At 37.7% G+C, this 17697-nt stretch overlaps 3 protein-coding genes across 3 annotated transcripts in view; all 3 read right to left on the reverse strand.

The window, feature by feature from the left end:
* LOC129410510 (zinc finger protein 271-like) overlaps positions 1-17697 on the reverse strand; it is a 688773-nt gene that overhangs the window by 167186 nt on the left and 503890 nt on the right. The window lies entirely within an intron of this gene.
* Positions 1-17697, reverse strand: part of crip1 (cysteine-rich protein 1) — a 116379-nt gene that overhangs the window by 25557 nt on the left and 73125 nt on the right. The gene's annotated exons all lie outside the window — the stretch shown is intronic.
* On the reverse strand, positions 522-16731 carry cnih1 (cornichon family AMPA receptor auxiliary protein 1). The gene is made up of 5 exons (XM_020928155.2): positions 16438-16731; positions 15243-15311; positions 7916-8028; positions 6041-6184; positions 522-3794 (listed from the first exon to the last, which is right to left on the reverse strand). The coding sequence occupies exons 1-5, from the start codon at positions 16516-16518 to the stop codon at positions 3767-3769; spliced, it is 435 nt and encodes a 144-aa protein (XP_020783814.1). The 5' UTR covers positions 16519-16731; the 3' UTR covers positions 522-3766.

A 17697-nucleotide genomic window follows, 5' to 3' on the forward strand; every position in this document is an offset into this window, starting at 1 on the left:
GTTGTGTCCTTGGCAGTGTTGGGAGTTTACTTTTAAAATGTAATCCCCTAAATTACAGATTAACAGATTACATAACCCAAAATGTTTGTTATTTATTATATATTATTGATAGAAGACGAGGAAACACGTCCACACAGCAGGATTTAGTCCTGTTAAATCCTGTTTTAGTCCTGGTTTAGATCTAGTTTAGACCTGGTTTAGTGTCCGGCAATGAGTGGAATTACCGGGGGGGAAAAAACAACAAAAAAACAGGAAAATCCCGCCATGTAATCCATTTATTTCAACAAAGTAACTGTAATCTAATTACCATTCACTGAAACAGTAACTGTAACTGAATCCAGTTACTCATCATTTGTACTCTGATTACATAACTCTGGTACATGTAATCTGTTACTCCACAACACTGGTCCTTGGGCAAGACACTTAACCCACCTCGCCCACAGTGTCTGTGTACTCAAAACAACTCCAGGTCTGTTTGTGATAAAATTATAATAAAAAATAATAAAATCAACATCAACGTCTTAACAGTGGGAGATTTTTATTCAGAGTCAAATAAAAACGAGTCCACATTTTCTTCGTGACATGTCGGGATCTAAAACATAAAAATTTTACCTTCCGTTTTCCCTGACGACCGACGATTTAAAAATGGCAATAAATTATTACTAACGTTTTATTTCAAATGGACTAAAAATGCACCGATGTGAACGAGACGGCGAGGAGTGCTTCTGCGACGTTTCCCAACACAAACGAGAAAATCATAAACATAGAATAAATAAAACTGGAATATTTGGTGGAAAAAAGAAAAATCACAAGACGAGTTTTGAAAGGTACAGTCAACAGTATGGCACCACGAAATCCTACTTAAAATACGACTGGAAACAAAAAATCCTTCTAAATCGTAAGACAATTTTACGTTTTTTTTACTGTTGATTCTACCTTTTTAAAGAGGGGGATCTGAATTTTCTGGGTTTTTACTCTAACACATCACATATTTAGATCAGCGTGTTACTTTTTTTTGTTTTAAAAATGTTATCTTCACCTAAAACAAGTGGAATTTAAGTTTTTGAGGCTTTAATTTTGAGTTTTTCTTATTCGCCGTCACATTTAAAACCTCCTCAGATTTGTTTTCGAGGAGGAAACGGTTATAATACGCTAGAAATTTCCAAAAATAACACCCCCTCTTTAACTAAAAAAAAAAAAAGACACAAAACACAAGGCTGTGGATTTCTATGCACAAAATGGAAAAATCCTGCAGTCGTTTATTTTTCCAGGGATTTTACATGATGAAAAAAAGAAAAAAAGTGGATAAAAAAAGTTAATGCAAGTTTGAAATGCGTTTTTGGACAACCTCATCTGATTGTCCCTGTGCAACTTCTCTGTGATAAAATCCATTTGTTATTGGGAGACCCCGTCAGACCCGACATCGAGACCCGACATTGTCACCCACGGCGTTCGGCTCCAGTCAAATGAAGCTCAGTGAGGCCTGCAGTTACAGGAGCGGTTTTAGAGTTCTGTATTAGGAACAGAAATTGATTTAAGGATGAAATAGCGAAATAAAAAAAACACAAAAAACGCTCAACATGATCCTGGGGTTAATACGAACATTTTAAGACCAAAATGACGAGGCTCGCAGCAGCTTTTAGAGAGAGAGGAGACACTTTTTCAATCGTCTCTACTCACGTTTAATTCACAAACCAGGACAACGTTTGGAAACATGCGATGAAACTTCCTTTGGGCTCTGTTCATGGTCGTAAGTTTGACAAAATGTAAGAAAAAAAGCAAAAATGTCCCAGTTTTCTTGGTCCGTGTACAATTCGTTATTTTGAATTTCAATTAAGAAAATAAGAAAACAAAAAATAAAATGAGTTTGTCATTAAATTTTTCCGTTTTAGTGTCAAACAAAAAACTGATTTTGACCTCTATTTCCAATATTTAATTTAAAGTTTATTTCAGATAACACCAATCAAAAAACATTGTCATCGTGCCGATTTTAATTTTGATATTTTATTCTATCTGGTTTTTCTTGTTTGTTTGTTTTTTTTCTTGTCATGGAGTTCAACAATTCAATTATTTTCTAAGACGTCAAAGTAAACGTGTCACTATAAAAAAAGACATGTTTGTCCACAACATTGCAAACTTTTTTTTTTCTGAAGTTCTTCTAACAGCAGTAAAAACTGATTCCTGAGTCAGTTTCACTTGGTGGAAACCGTGTGACCTGCAGCATTAGGATTCGTTCACTCGACAGGAGACGGGAACTTTTTTTTATTGAACCAGTCGCTGCTGTTTGGTCGTGACGTTTGTAAAGCTCCAAATCCTGTAGGAAGAACAATAATGACTTTCCCCGAGATCAAATTCACCAAACATTCTCTTTGTTTGGCTTTAAATCCTCGATCTGGGGAATCGTCGCCAACGCAGAATGTCTGTCTCTTCTCTGATTGGCTGGAGCCCGAACTCACACTTCTGGAGTTTTTGTGAACCGTCTAGTGTTTTCTGATTCTTGACCTAAACGCTGGAGAGAAATGAAATTACAGCAGAACTTCTGGGGCAAATAAACCAGAGAGAATAAAATATCAAAACTGAAATAGGCACAGAGACCATTTCACATAACATTAATCAAAAACAAACTCGGAAATCGAGGTCGAAATTTGTTTTGTTTGGCACCAAAACTATTTTCCCATTTTATTGATTTCGTAATCAATTGAAATTCAAAAGAACAAATGATACACAGACTTTTCTCCGTCTCCGTGTCTTTGTGTCGTTCTGTTCTGTTCAGCTCATCAAGCTGAGCTCCGACCACACCTCAGTTCATCGTTTCCCCGCTGACGCAAAACTCCGACCGCACTGGGAACACGCGATTAGAAGAGACGAGATGACGAACCCCACGAACGTCTGCGGGCTTCGTTTTTACCGCTGAGCACGTTCACTTCAGTCGGTCGAGCCCAGAATTGGGAAATACACCAGAAGTTTTCACCGCATGTTCCCAAACGTAAATAGAGAGTTTTAGAATGCAAATTTGAGTTGATGGAGCCGTGAAGTGTGAACTCTACGAAGAAATAGATACTTATTTAAACTTAAAGCGACTAAAATCTACTTTGTGCACGTTAATCGAGAACAAAAATGTCCAAATAAACCAAAAATAACCAATAAATAACTAGACTAGAGGAGGAATGAATGCATTTAGGAACTATAATGAGAAAATTGTTCTGTAAATGTGAATATCTGGGTCATGATGGGTCTATGTTTTTGTTTTTAATCGTTAATTAAAATGCGAGATCTGAAGGGGTCCCGGTAAAAAAAACGACATGTTCTCCGTGCGTCTGCTTTTGCCGTCGTTTTGCCGTCGCTGATCGTCCGCTAGGGGCAGGCCGTTACTATCGAAGTTACGTGACAGAAATGCGTTTTATTCACTGCAAGTTCAAACTCCACACGTGTAGAAGTCTCCACCTGTAAACACTTAAAACATCTGGAACTAAAACTGTCCTGTGTGTTATTTAAACCCCCAAGCATAAAAATCACCACAGCATTAAAAATTCAAAATAAAAAAACAAACAAAAAACATCTTGAAATCCGTCCGTAGTTTTCCTGTTTGGTTTTACCTATAGAGCTATGAGCTGTAGTGGAGTTTTAAGAGTTCACTGGCGGTAAAATGGCGGCGTCTCGTTGGTTTTTTCGACCACAGCAGCAGTGTCCAGTGTCCGGCCCAGACTTCAGTGAAAAGTCCAGAGGCTTCACCGAAACATGCGTCTGTTCTTCAGCGTCGGCCGTTTTAGGAGCTCACCAGCACGTAGATCATTCTGAGAGACCGGACAGAGGAGATTTACAAGATTTATGCGCAATAAAAAACAAAATGTTAACATTTCTAACAACATCTCTCCTTTTATCACCAACATTTAAATTCAAAAATTCAAGGTTAGAGAAAAAAATAAGTTATAGTCTGCAATGAGAAGAATAAAACATTGTCAAAGTGAAACGATTGCACCATAAAAGGAAACACAAGTCGACATTTTGATCCACTGTTGCATAATGTCATTGTGTCCTTGTGCAAGACACTTCACTCTGTTTGAGCAGATGTGTGTGTGTGTGTATTTGGGGTGGAACATGATTAAAAAAATATCTAATTAGAGGCTTTGTAATTAATTTCAGTCTTCTTGCCCAAAAGCAAAATTTAATTTATGTAAATGAATTTTAGTGAACGACTTCATCAAATTAAACACAGACACTTTTAAAAACTCAGGCTCATTTTGTGTCTGGAAAAATGTCTTGGAAAAAATAAACTTGCATTTCATTTCAAAATAGTCGACAAAGGTAAAGTCCCTGTCTGAAACTGAAGAGACTAAAGTTAAGTTTCTGTTCTCGCCGTCACGTGTTTTGTATTTTAAATGTTCTCGTCGGGTTGAGGAGCTTCTGTGATGTTTAAACTCTTTTCTGCACAGTTTGAAATAAACGACGCCTTTGTTAATACTTCGATTGAGTTGTTTTTTTGTTTTTTTTAAATCCAGGGTTTCTCCAGGTTTGACTAGCCCAGATTTAAGACTTTTTAAAGACCGTTTTAAGACCACTTAAATGAAAATTAAGACCAACATCTCACCCATTAAGCAGGCGAAAAACACCAACTCTAATTCTAATAATGACCAAACAAGTACAGAACTACATCTAGAATCTAAGAGCCACTGTGGATGAAACCGACACTTCCTCATGAAACATCCAACAACTTCCTCCACTCTGATTGTTTGCGCAAACTCAAAATTAGATCATTAGTTCATTCACGTTAAATGATTTCACATTGTTGTTTTTTTTCTCCCTCTGTTTAACATCACACTGCAGCCTGGTTGAGTTTACAAAAAAACAGGCAAATGAAATTTAAGACCTTTTTGAACAAAACTGAAATATAATTTGAGACTTTTTAAAGGCCTTAATTTAGGAACATGCAATCTAACGGTTGTACGGAGGATTTTTTTGGTTTCAAATTGTCAATGAAAGTTTAAACACAGCAGCCTTGTAATTAAGATGACCAAAAAAAAAAAAGAAAATCTATCAACTGTGGACGAAGTGAGGCCAGATAAACATCAGTCAATAGATACTGAGGCTCCCTCATTTTCTATTGGCTGTTGAGTTGTCAATCAAACTCCCTACTACACGTTTCTAGTGTAACTGACTCTCCGACGCGCGGGGATTATGTGGTTTATGCAGCGGTTCTTAGAGGCTTTTTCAAACTGTCGCTTCCTCGCAGTTCGCACAAAGTTTGTTGCGATGTCGGACGAGAACCAGTTCGCCGCAAAAGAAAGTCGGTTTTTGAGGTCGCTGAAAGAAGAAGAGAAGGGGAAAAGGAGCAAAGACAAACTGAGGTGATTCTTGGAGATTCCTTCCAGCGATGAAGCAGACGAAGTGTCTAAAAACTGATACATCGGTCGCTAAATTACTTCTAGAAAGGTCACTTCAACAGTAATTCTGAACGCACACTGGATGTAAACAAGTGTGATTTCTAGAGTAAAGAGGCGGGAGGAGGTGATGTTTCTACTGAGGCTGTGGAGGAGGACGGTGGTGTCACGCATGCACATGGACTGTCGCTGTACTTCTCTTCCCTTAAAAAATCCTCTGTACAACCTTTAAAACCTTTTTAAGACTCCGCGGCTGCGCTGTGATAGAAATTTATCGTCCAACAAACCCAGAGCACTTCCCTGCTCCACTGTTGTAGTGGGAGGGTTGTGTGCGTCAGTGTAACAGTCGAACCACGACACTCTGCACTGACAACTCTTAAAAACGTTCTGTGTTGTTTGGCAAACTGCAATAAAATGCGCCACTTCCACATGTTAATGTCTCAGCCCCAATATGTTTATGTTTATGTCTGTCAGTCTGTCCCAGGGCAGCTGTGACTTAAAAATGAATGAATAATGTAGAAAATTGCCTGTAAAAATGTAGTTTGAGCGTCTGAAAATGTAACACAAAAGTAAGATCAATGTTTTAATGATTCTCTATTGGCTTTATCAACATTCTGAGTAAAAACGATGTTTGTGAGTAAAGCGTGTGTGTTGTTCCTCACCCGTAGAGATAGTAGAAGAAGGAGAGGAGGTAGAAGGCGAGTTTGCACCAGCCCTCTTTCTGACAATAGGCCAGAATGTCGGCGTTCATGATGGTGGTCGGGTCGTACAGGCCCGGACAGCTCATGATCGGGCGACTCATATACCTGCAACAACAGACAGGTTAAAGAAACACTGCGGAATATTCCATCAGATCTTCATAATCCTCATTTCTTAAAAAGGTCTTATATGACACAAAACTGACTCCTGTAAACTTTAAGTCATGACCTAATGTTGCTTCCTCCTCACAAACAGATCTGGAGTTGTGTTTTGTTTCATTCACACTTTGTTATGAGTCCGTTTACCAGAGCTGGGACCAAGTCTTCGTTTTGCGAGTCTCAAGTCTTTGACCTCAAGTCTGAGTCAAGTCCCAAGTCAAACACAGGCGAGTCCAAGTCGAGTCTCGAGTCACTGGGCCATAAATCCAAGTCAAGTCCAAGTCGTCTGCTTTGAGCTTCAAGTCATTTCAAGTCTTTAAACCAAAAAACTACCAAATACAGTTTAGATTTTTGCAATTTATATGAATTTTAAGATAATTTGTATTAAAAAAAATATATAGTATATTTATATTTGAGAATTTCTACAACTCTTATATACTCTATAAATAAATGTAGTTAATTTTTCCTTTTTAAAAGTCTTGACAAGATCTTAGTGTGAATCATTACGGTCAGAATAGAAACAATTCAGATTTAAAAGTGCTTCTCAAGTCCAAGTCGAGTCCCAAGTCAAATCTCAAGTCCTAAAAATAGTGACTCAAGTCCCACCTCTGCTGTCGAAATGTCCAAAGCTCAAAATGCTCTGGTCCACCTTGTGATGTCATGAAGAGGTAGTTTTCAAATGTATCTAAATTTGACCTTTAGTTCAGTAGAGATCAGCAGATCCAGGGCTGAAATCATCCAAATGATTCTAGTGAAGGTGGGTGGAGTAAATAAAAAAAAAAAAACAAAAAAAAACAGTGGAGCACTTCCTGTATTGCCACATGAAATCACAAGGTGGAACAGAAAACTTGGCCTAAAAATGTAGAATGTGGAGTTAAATTTGAGTGAAACAGAACACAGCTCCAGGTCTGTTTGTGACGAAGAAACATTAAATCAGAAAATCGTCCAATATCGGCCCTTTAACAAACACATTTTATTATCATCTTTCATAGCCACAAAGTCTTTTTTTTTTGTTCAAATTTAAAAGTTAATATAAAGAAAAATTCCGCACACCGTCCTACTTGCAAAATGTGAAATTTATTGGGCTGTTTTCCTGATGTCTGATGAAGGCCTAGAGCCAAAACGTTGAAATTAATGTCCATTGTCTAAATAAATCTCACATTTTACAGTAAAACAGTGTGCGGGATTTTTCTGTTCTCTCAAATGCAAAAATAAATTAAAAATTAATCAAATTAACGATTAAATATAAAAAATAAAAATATATATAATAATAAAAAAAAAATATATATATATATATATATATAATATAATATAATATAATATAATAAAATAAAAAATAAAATACAATTCTGATTCCTTATGCTTTCCCCTTTCCAGAGATTCCTTCATTTTTGATATCAGACCAGTCGTTGCTAAGTAAATGCAATTTGAAATTCTGCGACCACACAAAAAAGTAAAAAAAATTAAATTGATTGGACCAACAGTTTCCAAGACATCGCAAACTAAAATTTGAGATTTTGGCTTTCTTGGCTCCAATTTACCCATACACCAATTTTCTTTGCAACTGGAGAATGTGAGGGTTCAAACTGCATTTGTTTTTTTGTATGAATTGAGGTGAATGACCCAGTATCAAACTACAAACATGTTTATTTTGGGTTTTTTTAAGAACAGCAGACGCACCTCCAGACGTGGTAGGCCAGCAAGGGCAGGTTGAGGCAGAGCGTGAGCCACTCGGCCGCACAGAAAAACATGACACAGAAGAAGAAGTGGATCAGGTACTCGGGAAGCACCAACTGCCAACGACAGAGAAACACAGACAGGTAACGCGGCGTGATGAGACAAGCTGCGTCAGAACTACCCACTGGAAAGAACAGTCATAATGAAGCACAAATAAAAGTAGATCAACAGGTAAAAATGATCTTCAAACAGATATAATATGAGCAAAGTGAAATTACTGCTTAGCTTTGTGTGACGTCGTAAAATTCAAAGTGTGGTGCACAGAACCAGCCGTGTGGCATCAGCACTGGGATTTAAACACACTTTAAATCTGATTATTCAAACATTTCTGGAGTTAAAACATTATTAAAATGACACACAAGCAGCAGAAGCTCTGGATTTCTTTCTGGTCCTGGTCTGGTTTCATGGTCCCTCCTCTGATCACCATGACTCATAACAGATTTTGTGGTTTTCATGTCATTTAAATAATCTTAAAGCATCCAGAAATCAGATTATAATCAGATTTCAGTGTGCGTGTGAAGGCCAGGGGGGTTAAACAGGGTGAAAATTTTACATCTTTCCACTTGTATCCGGAAAAAACATGAATTATTGTGTGTTTAGAGGACAGGAATTGGTCAAACTAAACAAAAATCTGCACCTTCCAACTTATTTTACTGTGGCCAGGGGCTTTTGAACGTCAGCACTGTCACTGATCCACAGATGTAAGATTTTGGTTGATAAACTTGGTGTGAAAAGACAATTCACTGGACGACGGCCCAAAACACCTCGTCATATTTTTCAAAGCTGTTCTGTTCTTACTTTAAATGATAAAAAACAACTAAAAAACTCATTTGGATCATTCACCACAGACATTTGTGCTTAAGAGAGACTAATAAGAATTATCAAAAAGGTGCACGATGCAACTTTTTCGTTGGGCGTCCGTCAGTTGCTTTTCGTTTCTATGGATACGTCATTGCTCTGTCTGGAATGTTCCACAGTGTGACATTAAACAGCTCGACTTTACATTTATTCAATCACAGGTGGTTTTACAGCCACGGTTCCCACTTTTCCATGACTTTTTCATGAACTTAAAGTGAATTTTCCATGACTTTCCAGCACCTACACGTGTAGAACTGATCAGACTTTTAGTTCTAAATCTGAAATGTTTAACTCTTTCCACTCACCTTATGGTTTGGGTTTATAGTTTTTGAACATTCTAAATCCTGTCAGTGCATTTATTGTCGTCTCTTTTTAACAAAAGACGCAGACGTTCAGAAATAATCAGAATAACCTCATGAGAACTTAACAGAACGCTGGAGGTGTGTGAAAGATTTTCCATGACTTTTCAAGGCCTGGAAAATTACATTTTAAATTTACATGGCTTTTCAAGGATTTCCATGACTGTGGGAACTCTGTAAAGCTCAAAAATCAGGCGTTCTGACTGTGGGCGGGGTCACCTCTCCACACATCTGACCTGTAAATTGGTCACTTGGTCTGGTTTGGTCTCCATGGTGATAGAAAGGTTTAATGCCACACTGCGGAACATTCCAGACAAAGCAATAAGATCTCCATGGAGAAAAGCGTTTGACAAAAGCTCCACCAGAAAAGTTACACGATGCAGCTTGAAATCCAACGTAGCAGTGGATCCTGGGGACGGGCATTCAATTAAATTTTATCAAATCGATCGAGAATTAACAATTGATTTTCGATTAATCATCGACATTTTTATATTAAAATTATCATCATTATTTCTATCTGCACTAATCTGCATTAATAAACTCAACTTTACAACATATAAACATAACGACTCTAGAGCCACATCAGCTGTTTGACATTTTGTGTTTGATGCAGATTTGTGCAAATCTCATAGAAACAAAACTTAAAACCACATGACTCATTTGCATAAACTAAGCGTAGAAAAAAAACTCTTGTGTCGCTGAGGTGGTTCAACTTCTGTCGGACTAAAGGACACGACTCAGTGGAATACAGCTACAGAAGCCGAGAAGGGTCACAACAAACGCAAACGCCGCAACAAATACGACAACACAACAAAAAGCCACAACAAACCAAAAAAAGCCACAACAGAAATGACCGCGGGACTCTATTTTCCGACGGACCGATTGAGCGGCAAGTGAAGAAAAAGAAGAACTACAACGTGAAAAGTAAAGGAACAGAGAAGTTGGAAATGTAAGTAAAAGTAATTTATTGTTTTATCATTATTCGTTTCATGTTGTAGTTCTTCTTCACTTGCCGCTTGATCGGTCCGTAAAAAAATAGAGTCACGCGGTCACTTCCGTTGTGGCTTTTTAACGTGCTGTGGCTTTTGCGTTTGTGTTGTGGTGTTTGTATTTGTTGCGGCGTTTGCATTAAAATAGAGTCCTGCGGTCATTTCCGTTGTGGCTTTTTTTTTGGTTTGTTGTGACTTTTTGTTGTGTTGTCGCATTTGTATTTGTTGCGGCGTTTGCGTTTGTTGTGACCCTCTCGGCTTCCGTACACAGCCGCTACACACAGCAACTTACATTCAGTTTGTCAATTGAAAATTAACCTAAATCGACAAAATTCTTAATCATCAATTATCGATTAATCGACTAATCATGCCCATCCCTAGTGGATCCCTTCTGCTACAACATAATACTTTTGCAAAACAAATATTTATCATTTTTTCATTTATATTAGTCGTAGTTTTGGCAGTTTCAGAAACTGATACCAGGTTTTTAAGCTTCCAACAACTCAATTACCAAAAATTTTTTAGCTGCACCTTCACACCAGAGCTACTAACTCCCTCAGCCGTCTTAGTTTGAGAGGTTTTAATAATGTTTGGGGATTTTTGCTATAGAAAAGTGCTCGTCTGTTTATCCAGGCTTGAAACTGGTCCAAGGTTTGACAAAAATAAAAATAAACATGAATGGTGCATTAATACAAGTGCAAGTGGACTCAAATTTCCACCCTTTTAGTTTTCACTCATTCATGCAGATTATTTCGACGTCATTTGTTAAACGAAGCTTCACATCGTCATTTCATCGTTTCATTCCCTCCACAGAAACAGACCGGGTGAGACTGGAGCAGGGGCCATGCTGTGAGCAGAAAGAAGCAGATTTTTTAAAACAGGGGCAGATGGGAGCACCACGAGGAAGCCATGCACCAGAGGAGAGGGGCAAACAACCACCGGCCCGGAGAAGGACGTGTGAGGTGTTCAGGGACACTGGGAGAATCCTGCACTGTGCTGCCAAATACAAGACAACAGGCTTCTACAGCTCTGGAGTATGTTTCATTTATGATTATAGATTTGAGAATGGAGTAACTGAGGAGAGTAAAAAGGATCATATTGTTGTTTTGTCGGGGAAAACCTGGACCAAAGCTACTCGTCTAATTTAATGGGTTTTAATTGTTTAATTTGATTCGTTTTTTATTTAGAGTTTTTGCCAAGAGAGAAACAATAATCATCCACATTCTACATATACTGTACATCAGACATGTCAAACTCAGGCCCACGGACCAAATTTGGACTGCGATACAATTATATTTATAATATGTAAGGATGTAACAATAACCAAAATATGGTAATGTCATTCCCACAATAATATCGTGGACCATCACAATATATATGGAATCACAAGTGTCTTTACTTAAATGAAGAGTTCTGGTGCAGCAACAGCTAAAAAACACAGAGGGAACTACATAGACCATGATCCTTTGCTCCATTTCAGTGCAGACGACAAGAAGAAATAACAGTTCGAACACTTTTACCTCTTAGTTCTTTGGATTAAGTTTTGTCAAGTCATTTTAAGAGGAAAAAGTCGCATATCCAATTTTATTAACCTTCATAAATGCAATAAATATCGTACCAAGAGATTTGGATATTGTTACATCCCAAATCATGAGTCTCCCCTTGTGATCTTTCCCACAATATCACAATAAATATCGTAGCGTGAGGTTCATACTGTGACGAGATCGTATCGTAACACTTGGATATTGTTACACATCTACAAATCTGTATTAGAGCTGCCCACCGGCTACAAAGGCGATACAGACTTCATTTAAAATGTTATTATTTTATATTACGCTTGTTCCGGATTCAATGTTTAAGCAAAACTATTATTAAACATTAATTTTAATAAGAAAAGGTTTAACATTCCATATTATTCCATATTGATATTCCATATGAAGAAGAGAAAACATGCAGATGTTGTTGAAATTTTTCAATAAATATTTTGTTTGGCCCACGACTTTGTCCCAGTTTTTAATTTTGGCTTCTGTGAATTTGAGTTTGACTCTCCTGCTGTACATTATAAACAACAGAAAAGCACATTTCTCGAAGAGGAGTGGGAAGAAAAAACTTAAAGAACCCACCCCTGTTCATGACAAAGTTTTATAAATTATGTGGTTTCTTATTTACATTGATCACAAAACTTTACAAATATTTAAATATAGTAAAATAAATGTTATACTATGGTCGTACAAACTAATAATAATGATAAAGACAACACAGAAGTTTAAGAAAATTGTAACTTTTTCACTTGTCTCTGTGGTTTTTGCTTTTCTTGACTTCCGTAGTGTGACATTAAACCAATCCGTCTTATTTTTACTCTTTTTTAAAACAAATTCTCCACAGATCGAACATGTAACTCGGCCTGTTCGTGCTCCTTGCCTTACTTGTCTCCATGGAGATAAGAAATGCTATACTGTGGAACATTTCCAGCACTAACAGCTCTAAGGAAGTGGCAGATCCTTCACCAGAAAAGTTACTTGCGTAATTTTAACCCACGGATCATAAAACGTTATTGTTTAGAAGTATGACGCAAATAATTATGATTGCGTTTTTTATTATATTTGTCTAAACTGGCTCCTCCCACTACAGAAACCATCGGCCAATCAGAGCGCTCCAAATGATGCTGATTTGGGGCGAGTTGGATTCGGGGCCATCTGTCTGACCGCAGGTGAGTGAGCGCCAACTGTGAGATCATTTACAGCAAAACTCTGTAATTATTAAACCGACTGCAGCTCAAAGACGCAGTGACTGAGACAAGAGGATTTAAATCTCTTTGTACAAATAAAAACAGGTTTGGAAAAGGTCAGAAAAAGAGTAAACACTTCAGATTAATTGAAATGACTCAGTTTTGGTTTAAATTTACGATCAAGGAATTGTCACGTGATTTCTGAATTACAAATATGAGATTTTTACTTTTATTTTACAAGGACAAACGACAGGAGGAGCTGAATAATTGCCATTTTAATTTAATTGTAATTAAGAGTTGGAACAAATGTTTAAATTTTAAGTAGGGCTGAGCAAAACATGTATTAAAAATCACTTGATCAAAGTTTAAAAGCTGCACTGTGTAACTTTTTTGTTGTGAGTCCGTCACCCGCTTGTTTCTATGGAGGCATCTGTGCTCTGCCTGGAATGTCCCACAGTGACTTTAAACAGCTTTACTTTACATTTTAGTCGGGGAGCCAAAGTCTGCCATACTTTTTATTTGTTTTTTTTTCTTCACTCTGACCCTAAGGACCAACTCTGCTCTGCCGGAAATATTGCGAAAAAAACTGTGGCCATTTTAGTGTATGTAACCTTCATATTATTATTATTTATTTTTAATTTATTTATTTAGGTTGGATTTTTATAATTTTTTCTGTGGAATGACTATACTGTTTGGTGAAAAGAATGGCATATTGGCTGATGTCAAAACTTGGGGAATAGTTGATTGCCAATGAGGTAAATATGAAAATATTTTTTAAAAAGTGAAAAAAAAAACAACATATTTTTTCGCCTTAAATTGAGCCAAAATCATGTAAAAATGTGTTTTAAGAATAATTTTTTCACTGAATGTTGTCACCACATGTGTTCTTTGCATCTGGAATGCATTTATTGACAGCTTACCCAACCCACTGAGGAATTTTTTTTACAAACACTAAAATGGCCACAGTTTTTTTTGCAATATTTCCGGCAGAGCAGACCTTCCAATTATTGTTCCTTAGGGTAACAGTGAAAAAAAACAAACAAACAAAAAACACAGATAAAAAGTGTGGCAGACGATGTCAGGTTCAACCCATTTTCTTGAACTTTTGAGTCTTTGGCTCCCCGACTATTTATTCAATTACAGGTCGTTTTATCGCTCAAAGATTCCTAGAAAAACAGGCACTGTGACTGAGCAGGGTCGCCCCTCCACAGATCTGACCTGTAACTTGGTCTTGTTTAGTCTCTGTGAAGCTAGAAAGGTTTAATGCCTTACTGTGGAACATTCCAGACAACGCAATAACATCTCCATGGAGTTAAACTATGGACTTTTAATTTAATATCACTTTACGTGGAAGAAAAATAAAGGTTTTACATTTGATTTAAGTCAAAATCTCTGATCCGTAATTTTTAAAATCTTATGTATTTTGTAGGTTCAGTCTAAAATACCTGAAATCTGAAGTTTTCCATCTAAAATTGTATTAAAAATGAGCGTTCTTCCCTGACATGTAAACTTTGTGAACCTGTCTTGTTTGATGGAACATAGGGAATCATTGTTTTGGTAGCTCTATGCAAACAGAGGGTAGGTTGTAATAATCATGCAAGTTTTGAGCATTTGCAAGTCTTTTCAGTTAACAGCTAAAACTTATGAGATTATAACTTCTAATTTTTATATAATGGCCTGTAAAATGCTTAAAACAGAACTTACTCTGTATTCAAACTACTGTATAATTGAAAAGTATTAACCCCACTAAGTACAATCTCTAGACAAATTATAAGTAAATACTGCTCTAAATATAAAAATATAAATGAACAAAACAGTAAATTAACTCACAGAAAGTGCAGGTTACAAGTGCAATAGTACAGAACTCAACAGAGCTCATGAAAAAAAAGAGTTATGGTAAAAACAGGTGGTTAATCCTGACCCAGACCCCCAGGTTAACCCGCTAAAAGATTAGTTAACTGAAAGGACAATTGCAAACACTGCTTCGTGCAAAAATGACAAAACTGCAGACTGAATTGACTTGAGCGGGCATTTTAAAGACTGGTACAAACCTTTATTGCAATTTTGACTCTTTTAATCTTTTTGACCCTTTCAACTGTCTTTTTGCCGTTAACAAAGTGTAAAAAAAGCAGATCAGGGAAGAACAAAGCAAAGGCGTTAGAGAGTTTCACAGCTGACACAAATCGGCAATCAAGTACAGGCAGGTTATTTAGCAAAACAGTGCAGAAAATGATTGAAAAAGTATGTGGAATATCAAGAAATCAAGTTAAAGAGAGAGCAAATCTGCATGCTGTCAGGAGGGCAGAGCCAGAGGGGTGGGCGACACGGGGACTTACCGGATTTAACGTGTTACACTGATCTATAGGATTCTTGTAATCAGTCTTCAGCTCATCAAACGCAATAATCTGGAAAGACGTACATAAAATACAGCGTCTTGAGTTCAGGAAGACAAACAAACACAACTACAACTACAACAGACTATGTGCATGCTAAGTGAAACATATTTTTTCTATAAACATTGACAATTTGGTGTGTTTCTTATGACAGTTATTATATTTGGATTACAGTAATGGTTGGAGAGAATAGGTTTATTAATCCTTATACATGAATATTGTCAGTGAAGAGAGTTTAATTGAAACTGTACGCCAAAATGTTCCAATTTTGCCATTGTGTAATAAGAAATTACGCCAATAAATGCTTTTGTTTTTATTGTCAGTGTTTCTGTTGACGCAAATTAATGCACAAGATTTTACCCTGGAGACTAATATTTCTAATTTTTAAACATTTTTTCTATAAACACTGACAATTTGGTAACCGTTATTATGTCTGGATAACAGTAATTGTTGAAGAGAATAGGTTTATTAATCCTTATACATGAATATTGTCAGTGAAGAGAGTTTAATTGAAACTGTACGCCAAAATGTTCCAGTTTCGGACATTTTAAGGATGCCATTGTGTAATAAGAAATGACGCAAACAAATGTTTTTGTTGATGCAAATCGACACGCAAGATTTTACGCAAAAGAGCCTCATTTTAATAAACAAATGCGCGCTGAGAAGGAGAGGAGGCGGCTGCAGCTGACACGAGAAGCTTTAGATCCGTTAGCATTTCGAGCTAACTAGCCGCTAACCCGTAGCTACACAACAAACCTCCGCTGACAGGCCTTACGTGTACAGGAAACCGCTCGGCACTACGATAAACGGCGTTAATTAGCGGTTAATCGGGGTTATTTAATCGGTGTTAATTAAACGGAGCAGATATTTTAATTGTTGTGGTTTAGCTCGTGCGGCTAACGGGCTAACGGGCTAACAGCAGGGTGTGTGCCATTCATTTGTACGGCCGCCGAGTAGCACGGTTCTAGAACACTTTTCTCCGCTACGTCAACGGTCACGTACGGCGGGATTGGAACACCGGACACACCGAACTCCGAACTCCCAAGGTTTCCTCCGCGAAAAATGTCACACGGTCGTCGCGGCTCGGGGACATTCAGCTCCCCTCCGCGGTGCCACAAACGTCCCCGCTTTTACTTACGTGCCAAATAGCGAAAAATATAAGCGCCGCCGTGAGCAGGAGCGCGAGCATGTAGCAAAAGGCCGCGAATGTGAACGCCATGTTGTTGTCCCCCCGGTGCCGTGTGGGTTCTGTCGGTTCTGTCGGTTCCGTGTGGGTTCTGGGCTCGGGTTCTTCGGTTTGTTGTAGCGGGAGGAGGATCGGCCGATGCGGGCACAAACTGCACACACGCTTCTGATTTGAGGTTTGTCGCTTCTGTGCTCTTCTTTATTCGGCTCCGAACCGCCGGCTCCGCGCTTTTACCGCCATCTCCTGGAAACGCGGCGCCGTCACAATGCGCCAGAGTCCAGCGGTGATGAGGCAGGAAGAGAAAGAGACGGTTTATTTTATTTTTTATTCCGCTGTAAATATAGAATTATAAATAATCTTAAAGAACAGCTCTAAATCAGGACTAAACCAGGATTTAACCTGGATTAAACTAGGATTTAACCAGGACTAAACCAGATCGAAAATCAGGTCTAAACCAGCACTAAAACAAACATAAACCAGGACTTAAACAGGACTAAACCCGGACTAAAACCAATACTAAAACCAGGACTAAAACAGGTCTAAAACAGGATTTAACCAAGACTACACCAGGACTAAATCAGAACTAAAACCAGAACGAAAAATAGGACTAAACCAGGTTTAAACCAGGTCTAAAACCAGGACTAAACCAGGTCTAAACCAAAACTAAAACCAGGACTAAACCAGAACGAAAAATAGGTCTAAACCAGGAATAAACCAGGTCTAAAACCAGGACTAAACCAGGTCTAAACCAAAACTAAAACCAGGACTAAACCAGAACCAAAACCAGAACTAAAACCAGAATTAAAACCAGGACTAAACCTGGACTAAACCCGGACTAAACCAGGACTAAACCTGGACTAAACCCGTACTAAACCAGGACTAAACCAGGTCTAAACCAGAACTAAAACCAGGACTAAAACCAGGACTAAAACAGGTCTAAACCAGGTCTAAAACCAAGACTAAACCAGAACTTAAACCAGGACTAAACCAGAACTTAAACCAGGACTAAACCAGAACTATAACCAGGACTAAACCATGCTGTGCCACCACAGTCCCCAGTCCTCGAAATATTGTCGGACATAAAACCAGCCCATGGAGCTAAAAAGGTTGAGGACGACTGATCTAAGATGTCCCCTGAGATTGTTTTTTTTTTTTTAATTTCTCAGATTTTTCTCAAAATGAAACTCATTTTTATTTTTATATAAACTACAT

The sequence above is a fragment of the Boleophthalmus pectinirostris genome, unplaced genomic scaffold (assembly GCF_026225935.1).
Source record: "Boleophthalmus pectinirostris isolate CB_2022bp ecotype Guang Dong unplaced genomic scaffold, ASM2622593v1 HiC_scaffold_10, whole genome shotgun sequence".
Classification (NCBI taxonomy): Eukaryota; Metazoa; Chordata; class Actinopteri; order Gobiiformes; family Gobiidae; genus Boleophthalmus; species Boleophthalmus pectinirostris.

Bases quoted from the DNA above. Each gene is read 5' to 3' on its own strand.
- cnih1 (XM_020928155.2), bottom strand. From the start codon at position 16,518: ATGGCGTTCACATTCGCGGCCTTTTGCTACATGCTCGCGCTCCTGCTC. The intron at 8,029-15,242 runs GTAAGTCCCCGT...TGTCGTTGGCAG, and splicing joins AGTGTAACACGTTAAATCCG to TTGGTGCTTCCCGAGTACCT. The intron at 6,185-7,915 runs GTGCGTCTGCTG...CTGTTGTTGCAG, and splicing joins CTGGCCTACCACGTCTGGAG to GTATATGAGTCGCCCGATCA.